Source organism: Pithys albifrons, chromosome 4 (genome assembly GCF_047495875.1).
Source record: "Pithys albifrons albifrons isolate INPA30051 chromosome 4, PitAlb_v1, whole genome shotgun sequence".
NCBI lineage: Eukaryota > Metazoa > Chordata > Aves > Passeriformes > Thamnophilidae > Pithys > Pithys albifrons.
In genome coordinates, this window is record NC_092461.1 from 66,020,211 (window position 1) to 66,040,699 (window position 20,489).

The following is a 20,489-nucleotide window of genomic DNA, read 5'->3' on the forward strand; positions in this document are numbered from 1 at the left end:
AAGCATTTTTATTTTGCTGCCTTTCTATATCAGTGTGTTCAAATACCTGATGGAGTAGCAGAACACAAAAGGCAGAATCATCTCAGTGATACTCAGCAACAGAAGAGGCAGCAGACACAAATGGAAATATAGGAACTTCCATTTTTTTACTTGGGAAATGGACAAACACTGAAACAAATTGCTCAGAGAGCTTGTGGAGTCTTTATGCTTAGCGATATTCAAAATCCAGATGGACACAGTCCTGGGCAACTTGCTCCAGCTGACCCTGCACTGAGCAGGGGGTTGGGTAGATCTCCAGAGGTCTCTTTTCAACCTTTTTGTGATTCTGTGCCCATAGAAAGACTAGCTTCTCTGAACCATCCCAATTCATCTTCCTTTATCTTGACAGGGCAATTATTTTCTTTCTAAGCTCATTATGCCTTTGTGGTGTCAATTTTCACTGTGTGGATGACATTTAGCTGCTAAACATAGATACCTATGGCTATTGAAGGCACCTTAGGGTATCCAGGACAACTGAAGGTTATGAGTCTGGATTTTATAAAAGACCTGCAGAGGAGTCATGTCCTTCTGGAGCAAGAGATGGAGGCCAAGAGACCATTATAGTGCCTAAACCCATATAATTTAATTGTACTTAGCAGGATGAATGCAACTAGTTGTAGTGTTCAAGACATGTCCAAGTAATTTTGACCTGGGCCAGACATGAACTAATCATCTAAAGAGGAAACAGAAATTACATTGGCCTTTTCCTCCTATCAAGACATTTTAGTCACTTGTGTTTTGATTTGTCTCACCAACAGACATCTATGGTCACTGTGCTATAAATGGCAGAGAGAAATAAACATTCTCAAGGTGCTATTCATCTGACCTGTTCTAAACATATGGTCTAAACATATGATTCATGGGTTATCTATATTCAAGTCCTGGTTCTGATGAGTTCTCATCTGTTAAGACCAATGAGAACAGATTTCATGACCTATAAGGCAATGTTTCCTGCATATCATAGCCATGACTGCCTCACACCTTCAATATTCACCTTCACTTTATTACCTTCAATACTCACCAGAAATATGACACTTTTCCTGTGTGTGCTGCAACTTTGGAATTATAAATTAGTATATTTGAATTCAAAGACTTCTGTTTTTCCTCCTTTTTCAGCTAAAAATTCTCAATAACCAGTTTGAAACATGCTTGGTTGTGGAGGATTTGGCTGACTCAAATTTTGACAAAGTAGACAATTGTTTGTGGATAGAGCCACTGTCCTAAGCTGGCAGACGCTTTCTTTAACACGATCCAGAACCTGTAAAACATGTGATCACAGAGGGATGGGTGCTAAATCTGAAGTAATTAAAAGACAAGTCAATGCCCATAGACGTTAGTACCCTACATTCCAAGGCTAGGTAACCTTGCTTAGGAGAACAGAGTGAAAATGGAAAGAGAAATGAATTCTCAGTCTCACTTCTGAACTCTAGGTACCATTTGAGTGTGGTCCATTTAAAGCGTCAATCAAACCCCCCAGGGTTGTTTTACTGTTCAGCAAGAATATTTGGAAATCTGGAAAATCAACAGTATCCAGCTGTTTCTTCAGCAGACCAGCCATATATTTCAAATGACAGCACTGCATAGGTATGTACATCAATAGCTAAGAGAACAGATGGCGTTATGTGTGTGGTCACTTTATTGCAACTATCTCTAATTCAGTCAAAAACCACGGAAGAAAACTGGAAGCAGGCCTTCTAGCTGCAGAAGAGCTGGTTTCAAAAAACTTTTGTCAGAGTATAGCTACAGTCAGTCAGCTCACAGGAATGGATGTCTTTTGGGTATCAGTTTTGTTTCCCATAAAAAATACAGTACCAAAATCCTGCACTAAGCTAACAGTAACTGCCAGCATATCATAGCATGTTTGCCTTAACACACATCTTCCAATTCTCTGATCCCTCATTTTTATGATTTTCATCACAGCAATGCTGGTGTGCTGCAGCCCACAGGAGTGAGGAAGTATTTGTGCTGGGCTTGCTTTCAGGGGGGTTGTGGAGGAAAGAAGAGGGTGACATGATTTTTTTCTCCAAGTGCAGGAGCTGTTGGAGCGACACATCGCAGATCATGTCGTGTGACGACTTTCTACCTCTCACCTCCCATCTGCTCATTTTCCTCAACTTCCATTCTCATTTCCTAGTATCTCAGAGCTTTTCATCTCCCAATCATTCATTCCCTTTACGGAATATAATAAGCATCTTTTTTTAATTTACACCCATGGATGTTTGTATCAACAAGGTCTGAAGGGCATTTCTTTCTCTGCCCTCCTCCCCGCCAAACTGCAGATGGGGGTGCGGCACCTCAATGTGCTCTGCAACACACGTCAAGTGTTTGGCTTCATCGGGTGAGAAAAACAAGGCTTTTTTCCCAGTATCACAGAAACAATGCAGAAGTAAAGGTGCAAAGTGATTGTGGTGAAAGCTGTTCTTTTGTTATTGAAAGCACCTGAAAATGAAATCTCCCTAGATGGCGCGGGCAGATGCCGCAAGCCCTGCTCAGCAGTGCACAACCTCAGTGCAGGAGCCAGGGCGTGTGGCTGTCTGCCCAGGCTCATAAGCCCTGCTCAAATCTCTTGCCAATGCAAGTCTGCAGCTTCTCCTTGTGCTGGCTCACAGCTCTGCATGAAGAGAGCAGAGCATTGCACTTGCAGAGACCTTTCCAGAGGGGCAGCTTTGGTTCACCTACAGCAGGATGGCAAAGAGATGCAGCAGCACCAATGTCCAGGAGCACAGTTGGGCTGTGAAGTGATCCACTGTCATGGTGAGTCAGGTGGAAAAGCAGCGTGAAATCTCTGTCATAACCTTACTGCCAGCTCAGGGTGTAGCCCACAGGACAGTAGCAACAAGCTGCTGCACTTCCCAAATGGAAGCTGACTTGTGGCCACTGTGGCAGTACTGACCACCTTTCTCCCCGCCAGTAACCACACCCTAGAGAGCAGTGTCCGAGTAGTGCCTTGGTACACATCAGTCAGGGGCAGCCCTGGCCCAGGTCCGTGCCTAACTGCATATGTGGAGAAGTCTCTGTGAGTGCATCTCCACTGCTGAAGAGGCGACTGCTGCAGGGTAAAGCCCAGCACAAGACCCCTCATCCTCCCTATGCCTGTCAGCTCTCTCCATGCCTCTCCCTTGCCAACAGCTGGCCACAGCACCTTCTCTCCACTGCAAACTCTGGGCACAGCTCACTGCCGGGTGTGCCCCAAAGAGGGATAGGGATGACACTGCACCGCATTTGGCTCCAACCATGGCCTGGCCGGCTGGACACACAGTCATGGCCTGTCCCTTAGCCCACACCACACCCCGGGGGTGCAGGGCACACCCTTTGGCTCTTGCGGTAAAAACAATTCTCTCGTGGGCTATCACACAGCTCTCAGGTTACTACAGGCACTCTGAATCATGAAAACATACAAAAATGCTTAAGTATTTGACACAGCACATACAGTCTCATATCATCAGGCCACTGAGACCCAGAGGGGAGCAAGAGCCAGGCACTGTGCAGGGCAAATGCAGCCAGATTCCTCTGGCAGAGGCTATCCCTGAGCAATGCAGACAGGCGGTGATCTTGCCACCAACCTTGGAATTAGGGTACACATCTCAGTCTTCTTTCATCAGTGTGGATTTGCCTGGTATTTCCTGCTCCTAAGTGCTCTGAGCTTCTCTGTCAAGATCTAGTCTCGGTCACAATCCCAAATCCAGGGGCAAGGCATGGGTGGGAGCTTGACCTCTCCATTTCCTTTCTCTGCTATAGACTAAGTCTTTCACGTGCTATTTTTTTCACATAGAAGGAATGGGATAACCTGCTTGAGACAGGAGTTTCTGGGAGATTCTTAATCCCTTGGAATCCACTATGTCAACTGCCAAAAGGTAAGGCTAGTAAGGGACCAAATAAAGACAACAGTGCAGCAGCAAACACCAATTTACAGCATATTCAGCAGAGCTACTTTGAAGTGTTCAGAATTTCATATCTAAAGAATTAATTTCAGGCCAGGTAATGACAAAATTGCTCCTCAAACTTTATGCATATTCATGCACACACACACATACACTTGTCATCAGCACTCATGCTTTTCCTGCTCATCCCTATTTCCTTGCCCACCAAGCACTTTTTCTAGCCCAACAGCTTCCAGTCCCTCTGTTCAGACACTCCAGTCCTTTACTCCCGCCTCATCTTTCAGTCTGCCTTTTTTGCTCCCATTCCAGTGACTTGTTCTCAAAACCTCAAGCAGATTTGCCACTGAATCATGGTCTCTTCATGACTGTGTGGCAATAACAGGGCAGATGGACCCCTGAGCGTAGAGATGATCAGTCTTCCTTCTTCCCCATCATACATCAGAAGTTTCCTGTATTTAACAAGAACAGCACCATAGCATGAAAGTGACCCTGCAGATGTACTATTTAGACTGGAAAGTCAAGTACCACTATGGTGTGAAAAGCCAAAATGTAGGTTGTGGGAGCAGCAGTCACTTGGCCAGGTGTGGGGGTGGCGTTGTGACCCCCACAATGCACCCTGACCCCAGGAACACACACTGTTCTTTCTCAGAGGGCTCTTTCCTCCCTCAGTGCTCAAGGTACACTGTGCTGTGCTAATAAGTGGGTGTTTATTTTGCTTTCTTGTAGCAGTTTAGCATGTGGCTCTGTGACACATTTGCTGCATATTAGTCCAAGCCCACTCTGAAGATAGCCTTTGTTAATTCCCTCTTAAGCTTTTCTGTGGAGTTCATCAATGCAGCACTTGTGTGCCTCTTAAATGCTAATTCATTTACTGCCATAGCATGACTGTGAGAGCTGGTTTTCTTTTAATTTTTATTTTGCATGTGGAGAGCTGAAGCACAGGTACAAGTGTTCCTCTAATGTGGCATGTCCATTTTCCAGTGCTGAAGGTCTGATTTTGCAGTCCTCAGCATTAAACAGCAGCTTGTGTGTTCCAAGCACGTGCTGGGTATTTCTGGAAATTAGACCCCAAAGTCTACAGCTTGGCTGGTTGAAAATAAATAACGTGCAAACACCATTTGTGTGAAGTTTGGATTAAGCTACCTTCCAGGCTGAGACAGGGGCTGAGGGGGAGAGTGAGAGCAGGATTGGCTTCTCCAGGGTTGCACCCAACAGGCTGAACCAAAGGATTGTTCCTGGTCTCCAACACCTATTTGCTTGCCCACCAAGTGTGCGTCCTAGCCCAGCTGCTTCCAGTCAATTATAACTACCTTATCTTTCAGTCTGCCTTGTGGCTACCATCACAGTGACTCAAGTTCCCAGGATCCTAGATGGGTTCACTGCTAAATCCTCATCTCTCCAATTCTCCTGCCAATAGCAGAGAGGTTGCAGCTCCGAGAGCATGGGGTGTCAGTCCTCCAAATCCTGGGCCCATGTCTTGCTATAGAATGGCCTAGTGCAGGGACAAGTGTATACATGTATGGCTTGGCTTCACAAATGAAGGTTTGGGAAGGGCTCTCCCCACATGGGCGTGTCCTTTGAGCCTGCACAGTGGATTTTTTAGGTAAGGCACAGGGTACGCAGAACTGGCCCCACCCTTTGCTCCTACGGTGCATCTGCCATGGCCGAGAGAACTTGGATGGTGACAGTGGAGTCCTCAGGACTAGACCCGTAGTCCTAGAATCTAGTCCTAGACTAGAATCTAGTCCCCGGTATTAACAGTAGGTCTCCCATCCAAGTGCTAACCAGGGTTGACCCTGCTTAGCTTTTGAGATCTGATGGAATCAGGTGTCAGGGAGGCATTTAACTGCAAAGGACAATAGTGGTCACAAGTAAAAGTTTGCAAAAGCCCTCTGCACACCACGGTCTAGGCAGGAGATGCACATTGTGGGCATTGAACTGTCAGCCTAAGCTGAACAAGTTTATTTATGTTGGGAGGCCAAGCTAAAGCATGAGGCAATCCTTGGGGCCATTAAATGCTAAAATTAAATATGTTTCTACAGGGCATGTGTGAATTGCCTTTTCAAAGGCTTGTAACTCAGCCAGATGTAGGTGGATTTTTCACAGGACAGCAAAAGACATAAGCAGTGTAAAACCATTTGTTTTATTAAGTGTCATGTTTCTAATCTAAACTACTAAACTTTTGGCAAATTTATAACCAGGTGATGACGTAATTTACAATGCAATATTTTAGGCAGCCCAAACAGCACCGATTCTGCCATTCCCACCTCCAACCTGTTTGTGTACCCGTGCACTAGGAATTGAGTGCTGTAAACAGATGAAACCCATGCTGTCAATGCCCCCAGAGAGCAACGATTTCCTGCCTTGTCCCAGGGCATCCCAGCACCAAGCTACCCATCCTTCCTGTCCTTAGTTCAGCTGTAGCTTTGCAACACAGATCTACTCCTTGGCTTCCCTTGGTGCTCCATCCTGAGGGTATTCTGCACCATCTGCCCGGCAGCCTTCCTAGGACCTGCTAATGCACCAGATCCACCAGTTCCTTTCCAATTGTCTCTGATGTATTAGCAGAATTCTGGTCAAAAACTATAAAACTGTTCCACAGCTAACAATCCGTATTAAAAGAGAATGCACACATTAAATGATGCGCATATTCCTGGGACACCTGCTTTACTATCGGGATGTGTCTCATTCATCATCTCTGTGTGGGGGAAGCATATCCACAGAAGTATTCATAAATTCTCCATTGTTTGAAATAATTTATAATAAAATGGTCAATGTAAGCCTTGCACTGTAGGTCTTCTGTATTATAGAGCTATTTTATCACAGTTTTTCCCTTTCCCCCAAAACATGTAGAAATGCACCCCAGCTACAAGCAGATCAATCCAGATGTCACCCATGGGCAGTGGGAATTTTTCACGCATTTTCTTACTGATTTTTATTTGCTGGTATTTTACTACTTCTGCAGTAAATTGGTGCTGACTGTGAACTGGCATAAAACATGACCCATAAAAGCAGAAACATATGGCGAAGGAACATTAAGGTCACACAAAGGATAACAACTAGAAAGGTCTGCCTTGCACAGCCCAGCTGGGCATATGGAGGAAGCAGTCTGAATAAATAAAAACCTTACATAAGTCACCCCCATGAATGGCCCCTTTTGGATCTAAAACTGTTCCAGTCGGCATTAGTGTGTACCAGTTGTAATATCCTTCCTTCTGGGAGCAGGATGCCATTTCTAAGAAACAACAATTAGTTTCAGGAACAACTTCATTTGAATATCAGGGCTTTTGAAAACACACCCATCAGGAGGCAATAATGGCAAACCCTAATATGTACTTTAAAATCCTTTTACTCTAATCTAGGACATAAAAATCCACATGCTGCAACTCAACAGCATGGGGCAATGCATTCCAAAAGGCTTTTTTTGCTGCATTTTCAAAATGCTTAATATGGCTTTTAATGAACCACTAGCCAGGTCTTTGCATCTTTAGGTGCACAACTGCTTTAGGAAACGGTCTCAAGTTGTGCCAGGTCAGGCTTAGATTAGATATCAGGAAAAATTTTTTCACTGGAGGGATTGTCAAGCATTGAAACAGGCTCCCAGGGCACCATCCCTGGGAGTACTTAAAAGACATGTAAATGTGGTCTTAGGGAAGAGGTTTAGTGGCAGACTTGGCTGTGCTGGGTTAACATTCCACTTAATAATCTTAAAGATCTTTTCCAACTTAAATGATTCTATAATTCTATGATTTTATAAGTTTCTATTTCACAGCAGAAAAACGTAATGGTGTCTTGATGCACAGATCATATATTTTCACAATTAGTTTGTTTGGTTCTACTTTAAAAGTTTTACCCTAACTCTGAATTTACTGAATCTCTAATAAGCTTGACTCAGCGATAGTATTGCTCTTGCAACCCATGTTATCCTAAGTTATAATTAATTAAACTTTGATTAAATAAATTTGATTAAATGGCACAGATCGTTTGGCTAGACTAAGTATGTAGTTTTTAGGTAAAATTTCCTTTCTCTGAAGGGCAATTTTAAAATGCAGTAGGTTTGCAGACCTGTTTGCAGTGGCAGCAGGTTAAAAGCAAGTGCTTTTTTGATGCCTGGGAGGGCAGAGAAGGAACATTCAGCTCCCAGGCTGTGCTTGGTGCCTGCACAGGGAACAAGCAAAGGCAGAGAACACTCTTTGTGACTTGGAATGAAGACCCAGTTCAGACATCAAGAAGTGATTCAGATGCAGCTGCAGAAGGGCAGTTGTTGCTAGGAAAAGCAAGGCACAGCGAGCTAACGTGCTGCTACAACTTACTTTTTTTGCTGCTGGACCCGAGTATGAGAGCAAGTGTAAAGCAAGGCTGACACTGGGGAAAAAAAAAGGAACCTCGTCAAAGGACTGAGTTCTTTTACATCTTCCTCAGTCACTGAATCCATCCCTCCAAGTGGGAATGCTCATCTACTGCAATTAGCTATCCAAATAATTACAGGCACGCTTCTTCCACTATGGCTGGTCAAAAAACTATGTACTATTGGCACTGTGATATTTTGAGAGCCGTCTCTGACTCTTTAACTGCTGGGCTTAACCATCCACCATAACTATTCATTAAACTGCATACCCAGATAAAACCTCCAGCTGTTCCTAAAAACAACAGCTCATCAACAAAAGCCAGCATGAGCACCTCAGGCAAATGCTTTGCTTTTGTGTGAGCTCCTTTCTGACCATCAGAAGATTTGGCCACAGCTGAAAGAGAGGGGATTTTTTTCCCTGTGCTCCAAAGTTTCGCACCATTTACATTACTCTGAAATCTCAAAGCTCGTGACAAGCTCCCTGCATGGATGCAGAACCTTCAGAAGAGATGGTCCAAGACAGGGGAAGGGTCTGTTGCCATTGCTGCTTCCAGGACTGTCAAATGGATGTGGCCAAGCTCTCAGATTAAACAAACTTTGTTGTTACTCTATTAATGCTGGTTTGCATGTTTACTACCTTTCCTATTTCAGACTTCACTGAGCTGAATCTTAATAAACATATATTCTGAATGGATTTTTGTTATTGTTGCTTCCTCCCCCTCCCCCTGGCCGTTAAGACTCATTATATGGAGTCATCAGCTGTTTTTCCTTGTTTCCCATCTGTTCATAGGGTACTCGAGTTCTGAGATAACACTGCAGATGGGAGTGCAATTTCCACTGTTTTGATTTTGTCACAGTGGGACTTCGTGTGGTCACTGGTGGAAAAATTGCAATATTTTTGATTAAAGATTTTCCATATAGCAGAAATTTGTCAAATCTCAAATTTTTCACTGACTAGAGTCCATGTCAGTCTTTTTCTAAGAGGATATTCAACCCTCTCCCCATCTACAATGCCTCCATTCTCTGAAGTAAACAAGGACTCTTGTTTGAGAATAAATCTTATGAAAGTTCAAGTCACCGGGTAAAACCACCTCTGCCTGTGACTGGGAAGAAGATAGCATTCTGGTCTCAGAAACTGAAACTTTGACAGGCAAGTCTAATCTTCTGTAGCCACTTCATATTAGACCTTTCACTTGTGGATCAGTTCGATTGTTATATTGGCACAGTTTCAGCCCTCTGATGACTAGCAAACCAACTCTAATTTGGAGCCAAGTTATACTTTGGTCAGCTTATACCTGTTTGATCTCATGCCCAAGTTGTCCTTTTTTCTCAGTTACCTGCTCTCTCTCTCCACAGTTTTTATTCCTTTCAAATCCATTTCAACCTTTGCTCTGCAAGTCTGAACAAACCACTGTCTTCTATAGCTTCTCATTGGAAAAATATTCTCTCCACTCTCTTCATTCTCCCACAATTCTCTGGTGAACTTGTTTCAATTTATATGCACCTGACCTGGTGATGGAAGCCAAAGCACTGCTCTCAGTCCCGAAGCCAACATACAGGCATGTACCTGCTTCAGCTTCAGGCCCTCCCACTGCTGCGTGGTGCTGCATTTTTAGCTCGTCTGCATTTTGAGATTTATTTTAATTTTCAGGCCATGACTTCAGTTTGGTCTCAGGTACATCTTGAAAGTGCCCTCTTTCTCCTCCCCCATCCCCCCCGCCTCCCCCCGCCGCTGCATTAATTTGCTAACATAGATTCAGTGGCTACATTTGTTCTCTGATTCCATTTCCTGGCACTTTTCTTCCAGATCTAAAAATTATATCTTGATTTCTTAGCATCTCTGCTACTAAAATTGCTAGACACTATATTTGGAGTAGACTGTGCCCAGTGTGTGTTTCTCTCTAGTTGTAGAGGACGGCAGCACTTCTTTCACAGGGACACTTCTCTGTGGTCACAGAGCAAGACTCAATTAGTATAGCTTGGAGATTAAGAACGCTTTAATACAGCACTGGTCCAGTGGCAGCTCTAGCAAGGATGTGCTTGCATGGCTTTACAGAAAGTGGCCACAGAGCCAGGAGAAGCGGACAGTGCCATAGAGGGGAACAACTGTAGCCCCAGTCTCTGAGGTAAATCCACCTCTCATAAGCACTGCCCTCCCCTGCAGCTGATTACTGGGCAAGTAAACCTGCAGTGGTACCTGGGAAGACAGAGAGGAGAGGGCCTATAAGCATTCAGCAAGACTTTTCATCCCTAAATTGCAGAAACACAAGAAGTCTTAGTCTTTATATATTAATACCTTTCAGAGGAATATAAGTTGTTAAAGTCAGTGAGCTTGACCCTTTTTTTTTGTTAAACCCAACATTTCATCAGAGAAATACAAAATTAACATGTTACCTAAGAGTGTATGCTGTGTGTGGAGGAGTCAAGGAGAGATTTTCAATGAAACTACAAAATTGCTTTAATAAGGGAAGAAATTGTAGGACAGTTGTGAAGAAATTATGTTTAAGGTGAAGAATGTTAGGAGATCGCTTATGTCTGGTGTAAACCTTCCTGGAGTACCCAGGAACCTCAGCCATAGTCTCATTGTCTTAGAGATATATGAACCTAAAGAGGCAAGGAGGGGAGGTATATAAAGACAGGTAATACTGGTAAAAGTCTAGAGGCCTTTTAAGTTGCTTTAAATATAAATCTGGTCTAATAAATCTAATAAAGCTCACAATCATGCTTTGTGAGCATAGGCTTTTACCTATGCTTGGGCCAAACAGTAATTTCAGGGGAAGAATCAAAGCAAATACTCATAGGAGAAAAATCTGTTGAAGCCATGAACTTTTCACCTCTAACAGCAAGTAATGACCACAGGGTGCAAGATCAGATGGTTGACTTAACCACTGAGTAACAAAATTAGGCTAAAAGTTAGATCTAGTCTGCCCAGAGGCAACATGACAAATTGGATTCATCCACTCCCCATATTTGTATTAATACCCTTTTGTATCAGTGAACAGATTATAAAAGGCTTTGCCTCAAGACAGGTTTTTTGGCACTGAACTAATTTTCAAGCCAAGGTTCTCCCTTGAAATCACAATAAGACCCTCCTTTCTTTGCAGTCAAGAATCTGATCTTCACCAAAGATTTACCTGTGAGCAGCTCTTAACACTTTGGAGCTACAAAAATCTACAGGTTTCTTTCTATAAAGCCACATAAAATCTGTACTCTTGAAATATGTTATAATAATAATCAAATATTTAGTTAGTATCTTTCTAAAATAATTCAGTGTGTTTCACTGACAATATTTAAACAAAACCCCAACTTTAAAATTAGTTCTCTTGGACTAGCTCTGTAAACTCTTCCCAGCTCCCAACCTTGGCTGGCAGTCAGTAATAAGAATTGCTGAAAATGCAGGTGGCCACCTCTCTTTATGACATGGCTGCAGCTCATAGCCCTGCAGTCTTGTGGTTCTGTGAGTTCCTGAAGTCAGTCATAAGTTTTAGTGTTTGCAGCACGAGGCCTCACTTTGCCGACACAGCCACATGGCATCCCTCTGACCTGGGAGGGAGCTGTGAATCAAGAATGTTGTTTTTTTTTTCCTCTGAAGATGAAAGACTTTTAAAATTAATTGCATGACATTATGGCTTGTCTGTGTTGTCAGCTTTGATTTTGCTGTGACAAAATGATGGCCACCCCTTGTTAGAAAGAGTGACACCGTGCCTGTAAGCACCGCACTCCTCAAGTGGCAGCAGTGAGGAAAGCATCACTGCAGTCTGCACGGAAAGCCGTTTTATAGAGTGGGATGCCCAGGGTGAGGCCAGTGCAGATGTTCCACTCACACAGGGGAGCCGACCTTGCACCACTCACTGCAGCTGCTGTTGGCTAAGCCATACCACCCACAGCACTGTGCCAGGTATCCAGCTTCCTACTCCATCCTCGCAATCAGTCCAAACTGCTGAGGGTGATATGCCCCAGAGGTGTTATTTTGAGCATTTGGAGATAAGTGCATAATCACTAGAACTAAAATCAGACCTCTTAAAAGAGCAGCTCTGCAGCTGCCTTTGCAGCGCCTGGCAGAGTAAGCGGGAACAGAAGCAGAGGGATATCAACCCCTTTTCCCTTTAGAGGGCAGTGCTGTTCATCGTACATTTCTGAGGAGGTAAATCCCTTATCGATAACAATCAGGTCAGCAGCAGCAAAGCAGCACCAAGTAATAGGGACCAGCACCGAAGCGGTGCTGCAGGTTGCACTGAGCCATACAGAACAGTATCTCACTCTGTTGTACTTTCTGTAATGCTCTGTGCAGGGGCTCATTAATTTCCCCTCATTTACATGCACAGTCATCAGACAAGTAATTACGGTTCCACTGAGAGACATCCTTTCTCCCACCACACCATGAGCGCAGACCAGGGTGGAGAGCTCCTTACCATCAACGTTTGCAAAATTAGAGCTTCTCTTTGAGCCAGATGAGCCCTTCCTGCGAGATTTATGCCAAACCTGTTCAGAGAGCCAAATAAGAGATGATTTCAATGGCAATACTAACCTTTTCATGGGTTTGGGCGAGGCCTCCCGCTCCAGGTTGGACGACGCGTGCTTCACGTGCATGGCATTGTAGGAGGTGTGGGTGTACTCATTCTCGTCACTGTAGTCGGGACCAAGTAACGTTCGAGCCCATGTCCCCATGTCGTAGGGAGGCAGAGTCCCTCCGAATTCAGAGGGCAGGCATTCAGGGTGTATTAGCTGGTGAAGGCTGTTCAGGTTGTTACCATGAAGAAAGATCTTGAACAAATAAAAGAAAGTTCAAAGTCATCATCGCTTCCTTACCTCATTAAGCACAATAATAGCAGTACTAATGAGGTGTGGAGTGTCATTAGTTGACACTGCAGTTTCAAGTGGGAATTTCTGAAGCAGTCAGGGCAGGTTTGGTGGATGGGAGGTGGGATTTGGGGTGGGCAGCTGAAGAATTAGGCTGGCACTAAACACTTCTGAAAACTCCAATTTGTTTGCTTGGGCTTATGACACTTTCAGTTTCTTAAGTACCAGATCAGGAGAAGGGGTAGTCAGGAATTATGACTGATTATTGCTACTGTAAGAGGATAGAGACTTGTATGGAGAACAGTGAGGAAAAAAAAGGGTGACATTGGAGCTTACTGAAAGTAGATGCCTTCAAGCACTGGCATTGTTTGTGGAAACAAGCCTGTTACCACCATATGAAAACAGTCAACTTGCTGAAGGAATGAAAAAGGAACTTTCACTACCACAGAAAGAGTTGAGCTGAAGTTTCCCTCACTTGGAAGTAACTTCAGCCAGGCCTGATAATCTTTCCACACTGCCAATTCTCGCTATCCCTGGGCATGTCCCAGTAAAATGTATCAACACTCCATTAGTGGAAACAGATTTCTGGTCCCTGGCAGAGTTACTGATTTAATCCAAACTATTGCAAACTCTAAGGTTTAATAACATCAGCAATTCTCTGAGGCCATATGGAAAATGAAAACAGAAGAAGAAGAAAGCAGGCAGCTACTCGGTTACTCCGGGTCTGCAGCTTCCTATCCACCCTCCACCACCCCACCCCTATCTAATTACCCTTTTCCTTGTCTTGTCTTTGAGGAAGGGTTTGATTAGCGTGTACAGGGCATGGATGTACCAGGGCTGATTGACAAAATGGACTCCTCCAAAACGTGCAGGAAAGCTGTCCTGTAAAAGGAAAGACAAGAAGGCAGTTAGGAGATGCAATGCTTTACTCCAGCAGTCAATAGGAAGAAAGAAGACGAATCTGCCTCTTTCCATATGCACACAACCACTGGGCTTGCTGGGAGGGGGCAGGAGGAAAAAACAAAGCCCAAACCAACCAATCAACCAACCAAACCAAAAAACCCAACTAAATCACCCCCACCCCAAAAAAACCCAGGCGACTAGAAACATTTGTGTCAGTTTACTCTGTCGGCAGAGGCAGTCCCTTTGCTCCTCCACACACTGAAGCATCAATTGCCTATGAGATGCCGATTATTTAAAGTCGGGTCTCCAGCCACTTCGCGTAAACATTTTTTAACTCCATCAGGGCGTCTGACTCGGCTGGCCTGGGAAGTGAGAGGGGGTTGATAGGCACTGCTCCCTCGAGGGGAAGCTTTCTAATTTCTTATTGTGTAGGGCAAGGCAAGGCCCTGGTTCCCACGCACATTGCTGCTCAGAGCTCACCTTTTCACCCTTCGGCCTCTCTACCTCCCCCTGCTAAAATCATCATTACAATGGCTGACCTTTCGGGGTGAGCAAGCAGCTTATTACAGGGAGGAGGATGGGTGGGAAATGTTGATAAGTGAAGGTGTAGGGAGAGCGCACCATGACAGCACCATGGAAACTGCTGGAGCCCGGCTCGCTCTTGCTGCCAGGCTGAGCACAAACACTCGGTATTTAGCATGCAGGTAGCGTCCTGCTGGAGGGGTGTTTGCTATAGCATCCTACCCCGCTCTGCCAGCCTGGCACACTTAATAGAAGCAGAGGTTGCTGGCGTGTCTTTAAGGGTTATTGTATATTGTGATGGGTGTTTTGTACCTACGATCTTATCTAACCAATGTCAGTCAGGGAAGACGCTAGGATTTTTTCGCGTTGCATAAATAATGGGACAACTGCTGTTCCTGTGTGCAAATACGCTTCCAGGGAGAGAAGAGAGGCTCGTCTCTCTGCTGTGAAGGGAGATTCTGATGAAGCCGTCCTCATCCTGTGTGTGCTCCTAACCCCTACAGCTCAGCATGTAAAGCAGAACAGAATCAGGTCTCTTCCTTCAGGGCTTTAGCTCTGGGACTCAGGCAGGTTCCTTCCCTCCACAATTAGCACAGAGTGTCCTGGGGCTTTCTCTGGCTTTCCTCCGGAGCATCAGAGATTGTGCATAGCTGGTGAGAATACAGAGTAGATTTGTAAGATGATATGATAACCCCCCTTTACACATGCTTGGTAGAGCTTCTGTGCTGCTTCAAGGTCAATTTTTTCCCCCAGATTTAGCACTATGTATGCATCAACCACCTCCTGCCATGCAGTGCAGATTGGCATGCTCTTTAGCACTGGCCATGGATTATTGTGGCAGTCATCCTAAATCATACTCAGGTAACACTTGTGAGCAGCCACAGGCTTTAAGTGATACCTTTTCAATTTGCTATACAGTAGTATAAACTATTTCCTACTCAGACAGGTCAGTTGAACTGAAATCATTACAAATCTCGGTACTGGATGTTCTGTTGAAGACTAATGGGTAATCAGGAGGACAAGTAGTGTAACATCACAGGTGATCCCATTTTAAATTCAACTAAACTATGAATTTAGCTTTTAAGACCCCAGCTGGTCTGGAGTCCTCAGCACAAGAAAGATGTGTACCTGTTAGGGCAAGTCCAGAGAAGAGCCACAAAGATGATCAGAGAATCAGAGCACCTCTCCTACAAAGAGAGGCTGAGAGAGTTGGGGTCATTCAGACCAGAGAAGAGAAGGCCCTAGGAAGACTTCATTGCTTATAAAAAACAGGGAGAGGGACTTTTTATATGAGTAGATAGTGATAGAACAAAGTTTTAAACCGAAAGAGGGCAGGTTTAGATTAGATGTTAGGAAGAAATTCTTTTCTTAGAGGGTGGTGACACTGTAACAGGTTGCCCAGAGCAATTGTGGATGCCCCATCCCTGAAAGTGTTCAAGGCCAGGTTTAATGGGATTCTGAGCAAGGTGATCTAGTGAATGGCATCTCTGCCCATGACAGGGGCATTGGAACTAGATGATATTTCAGGTCCCTTTCAACCCAAGCCTTTCTATGATTCTGTTTTATGATTTTATGATTCTTTTTAAGGATGTTCTGTTGAAGTGTTCATTTTCAATAAAGATAACGGTATTTCCACTGCTGCTGGAATATTCATTAGAGTTTAGAGATGCAGCTTTGACTGAGATAAACTACTGCAGTGCTGCAAGTTGCAATGACTTCAGCTGTGTTGAGTTGAGAAGCAGCTGCAAGCATCTGGACCCACCTAGAAAAAACATGGACTGACAGAAGTGTGAAGTGAAGCCCAAAGTTATTTTCTACCATATGGTAACCTAAAGTTGCATTTTAGAGCAGATCAGAGCCAAAAAATGCTCATCTTATGCAAAATTCAAGTATTCAATTGTCTTCCTCACACACAGAAATGAAAATTTTGAAAGTTTTTACAGATTATTTTTTAAAAAATCTTAAGACAAACTGGAATGCTCAATATTTAAAATGATTTATTTATTTCACAGAATCACATAATCACAGAATATGCTGAGTTGGAAAGGACTCACAAAGATCATTCAGTCGAACTGGATCCCTACAAATCTATGGGACGTGATGGGATTCATTCCAGAATCCTCAAAGAGCTATCTGACATCATCACAAAACTTCTCTCAGTGATTTTTGAGTGGTCTTGAGAATCAGGAGAGATTCCAGCTGTCTGGAAGCTGGTGAATGTTGTCCTGATTTTCATGAAGGGCAAGGAGGACCCTGGAAACTACAGGCCTGTCAGTCTCTCTTCAGTGTCTGGGAAAGTTATAGAGAAGATTATTCTGGAAAGTCTTGAAAAACATCTGAAAAGACAACATAGTAATTGGTCACAGCCAGCACAGCTTCATAAGGCAGAAGTCCTCAGATTTCCTTCTATGACAAGGTAACCCATCTAGCTGATTAATGTAATCTTTTTCGATTTCAGTAAAGCTTTTGATGCTGTCTTCCACAGGATCCTTCCGGACAAAACGTCCAGCACACAGCAGGATAAACACATCATGTGGTGAGCAATTGGCTCTTGGGTCAGTCACAGAAGGTAATAGTGAATGGGGTGAAATCAGATTGTGACCTGTCACTAGGGGGGCTCCTCAGGGCTCCATCTCAGGCCCTCTGCTCTTCAACATCCTCATAAAGGACTTGGACCAAGGACTGGAAAGGATATTAAGCAAGTTCGCAGATGACACAAAAGTGGGAGGAGCTGTTGACTGCTTTGAAGGCAGGGAGGCCTTGCAGAGAGACTTCAACAAATGAGAGGACTGGGCTATCACCAACCATGTGAAGTTCAACAAGGGAAAATGCCAGATTCTGCACTTGAGATGGGGCAACCCTGAGTGTATATACAGACTGGGGAATGAGATGTTGGAAAGGGACCTGGGGGTGCTGGTTGATGGCGAGTTGAATATGAGTAAGCAGTGCCCTGGCAGCCAGGAGGGCCAACTGTGTCCTGGGGGGCATCAGGCAAAGCATCGCCAGCCAGGTGAGGGAGGAGATTGTCCCACTCTGCTCTGCACTGGGGCAGCCTCACCTTGGATAGTGTGTGCAGTTTTGGGCACTGCCATATGAGAACGATATAAAGGAATTAGAGATCATCCAAAGGAGGGCAACAAAGACGGTGAAGGACCTTGAGGGGAAGCCATATGAGCAGCAGCTGAGGTCACTTGGTCTGTTCAGCCTGAAGAAGAAGACACTGAGGGGAGACCTCATCGCTGTCTACAACACCCTTGTGAGGGGAAGAAGAGGGGCAGACACAGATATCTTCTATTTTATTTCATTTTATTTACTATTATTTCTATATTTGTCAAGCTGGCTGCCATCCCACAAGTGGAATGTCTAAGGGAGAAGTTTTGGACACTTTTTCTTCACAGGTAAACTGCCACAGCTGCTCTCTGGCTGTACTATAGCAGCACAGTTCAGTGTAGAAGATACTGTCTGAGTCTGAAGCACAAGACAGTAAATGAGAGATAAGAAGCAGGGGAATAACTTTAAGACACACAGATTTAGATAGACTAGAAAAGGAAAATTGTTTTGCCTTCTTGTTGGAATGTATAAATGATATGGATCAAAATCTTCAATGAGAAATGTCAGTTAGACATCCTTTCCATGGGAGAACATGTTTTTTTAGAACATGTTGACCAGCCTTTACAATACCACACTATAGATAAAGTTCTAAATACTAAGAACTATAGGAACCAGCCAGAGGTTTAAACTGGCAGTCTGCCTCTGGAAAAGGTCGACTAAGGAGCAGGATGTACTTTCCTATATAGGAAATTAATTTTATGTCCACCCAACATTGATTGTAGGTCTATAAACTAAATTCTGTCTGATACATTTGTAGATTAAGTGTTACAGAAAAACCCCTCATATAACAATTTTATTTAAAGGAAATTTCTTTTCATTCTGAAGGTCACCCAAAAATGCACAAAGACCCTTGAAAAGGAAATATGGTTAAGAAAAATAACAAACATCAAAGAACATTTCTTTCTGTGTTTAAGTTTCTGCTGAATTTTGCTCCTTGCCCTATTAAGCACAATAAGCTCAATTTGACCTTCATCCCTCAGTCCACCTGTGTTTGTAAGGCTGTCAATTAGAACCAGGACAAAGACAATTTTTTTTTAACCAAAGAAATTTGATATGGGAATCATCCAGACACTATTTGGAACTACAACATACTAATTTTGCAGGAGTCCCTAATTAGAGCAGACCTGTCTTGGAAAGAAAAGCTCCCATCTGGAGGTCTGCCTTGTGCAGCTCCAGGAAGATATATGAGACATTTCCCACACCCCACTTAGTGTCTCTGCTGCTTTCCCTGGGGCAAGGTGAAAGTAGTTGAAATTGATTTTCTGCTGGAGAGCTTTTGCTTTTAGGAATTCTCTTTTGATTTCTCATGTCTTGTGATTCCTTAGGAAAGTGTGTTTTATAATGAGGTACATTTTTTGGAGTGTGCTGTGAAATGGACCCTGGGATCATGGAGCCTTTTCTTAACCCGATTCCTTGTCAAAAATACCCAATTCTGAGAATATATTTACATTTTATTCCAGTGGTATAAATGAAATAGGACACACATGAATTGGACTAATACTTTTTGGGTGCTACTGTTCTGAAAACCAGGCTGGACATATTGGCATGTTGCTCAGTGGTGAAATTGCAGTGTGAATAAACACATCCAGCCCAGTGCTAATCTAGCTAACTTACTTCTCAGGAATAGCAGGCAATCACAGAACAGGTAAGGTTGAAAGGGACCACAGTGGGTCATCTGGTCCAACCTCCGTGCTCGAGTAGAGTCATCCTAGAGCACATTGAACCGGAGTGCATCCAGGTGGTTCTTGAATATCTCCAAGGAGGGAAACTCCACAATGTCCCTGGGCAATCTGTTTCAGTGCTCAATCACCCACACAGTAAAGAAGTTCTTCCTCATATTCAGGTGGAACTTCCCATGCATTAGTTTCTGTCCATTGCCTTTTATTTTATTGCTTGGCACCTTTGAGAAGAGCCTTGCACCATTCTCTTGACACCCTCCCTTCAGATACTGTAAGGATAGAATATATCCTTTCTGGAAGATTTCACTATGAGGAGATAGAGATTTGTTATTAAGAAAGCTTTCATGCCTAGAAGAAGCATCTTTCTCAAAGACAGCTTTGGATGTTTTATCCTTCAGCTTTTCAGAGACGTATGAGCAGAGAGATAAGCACTCACAGACATGTTAGGGGCCTCCGTGGTGGGGAGGGCCTGGGAAGCCAGTGATGATAAAAGCCCTGAGAAGAACAGGGGGCATGTCTTTCTCAGGCCCGGTGTTTGGAGAAGTGTTAGAATAATATTTTAAGTTTAGTGGTACTGACTTTGGAAGTAAATTTCCCTACAATCCTTCCACTGCCTGATATTTTGGGGGTACCTGCATGTTATCTTACTTCACAGATGGTTACATATATTGATAAGGTCTCCTCTTGGTCATCTTTTCTTGAGGCTGAACAGGCACAACTCCCTCAGCCTTTCCTTGTAAAAGAGATGCTCTAGTCCCTTAATCATCTTTCTTGCCCTCTGCTGGACCTGCTCCAGGAGTTCCATGTTTCTCTTACATTGAGGTACCCAGAGCTGGACACAACACTCGGGATATGGTCTCACCAGGGCTGAGAAGAGGGTCATGACCACCTCTCTCAACCTGCTGGCAATGGTCTTGCTAAGGCACCCCAGGATACCTTTTCCCTTCTTGGCCAACAGGACACACTGCTGGATCATGGACAGTTTATTCTCCACCAGGACTCTGATACTCTTCTCCGCAGAGCTGCTTTACAGCAGGCTGGCTCCCAGCCTGTGCTGGTACAGGACCCTGCAGTTGCCTTTGTGGAATTTCAGATGTTTCCTCTCTGGCCGTCATTCCAACCTGTTGAGAGGTCCTTCTGAAGAGCTGCACAGCACTCTGGGCTGTTGGCTACTCCTCTCAACTTTGTGTTCTCTGCGAACTTACT

At 44.0% G+C, this 20,489-nt stretch overlaps 1 protein-coding gene across 1 annotated transcript in view; it reads right to left on the minus strand.

Annotated features, from left to right (window-relative positions):
- Nucleotides 1-20,489, minus strand: part of CLVS1 (clavesin 1) — a 103,042-nt gene that overhangs the window by 6,991 nt on the left and 75,562 nt on the right. The window contains exons 4-5 of the mRNA XM_071554464.1: nt 13,840-13,950; nt 12,797-13,032 (exon numbers count right to left, since the gene is read on the minus strand). Coding sequence (XP_071410565.1) covers nt 12,797-13,032; nt 13,840-13,950 — 347 coding nt within the window. The remainder of the gene's footprint in view (nt 1-12,796; nt 13,033-13,839; nt 13,951-20,489) is intronic.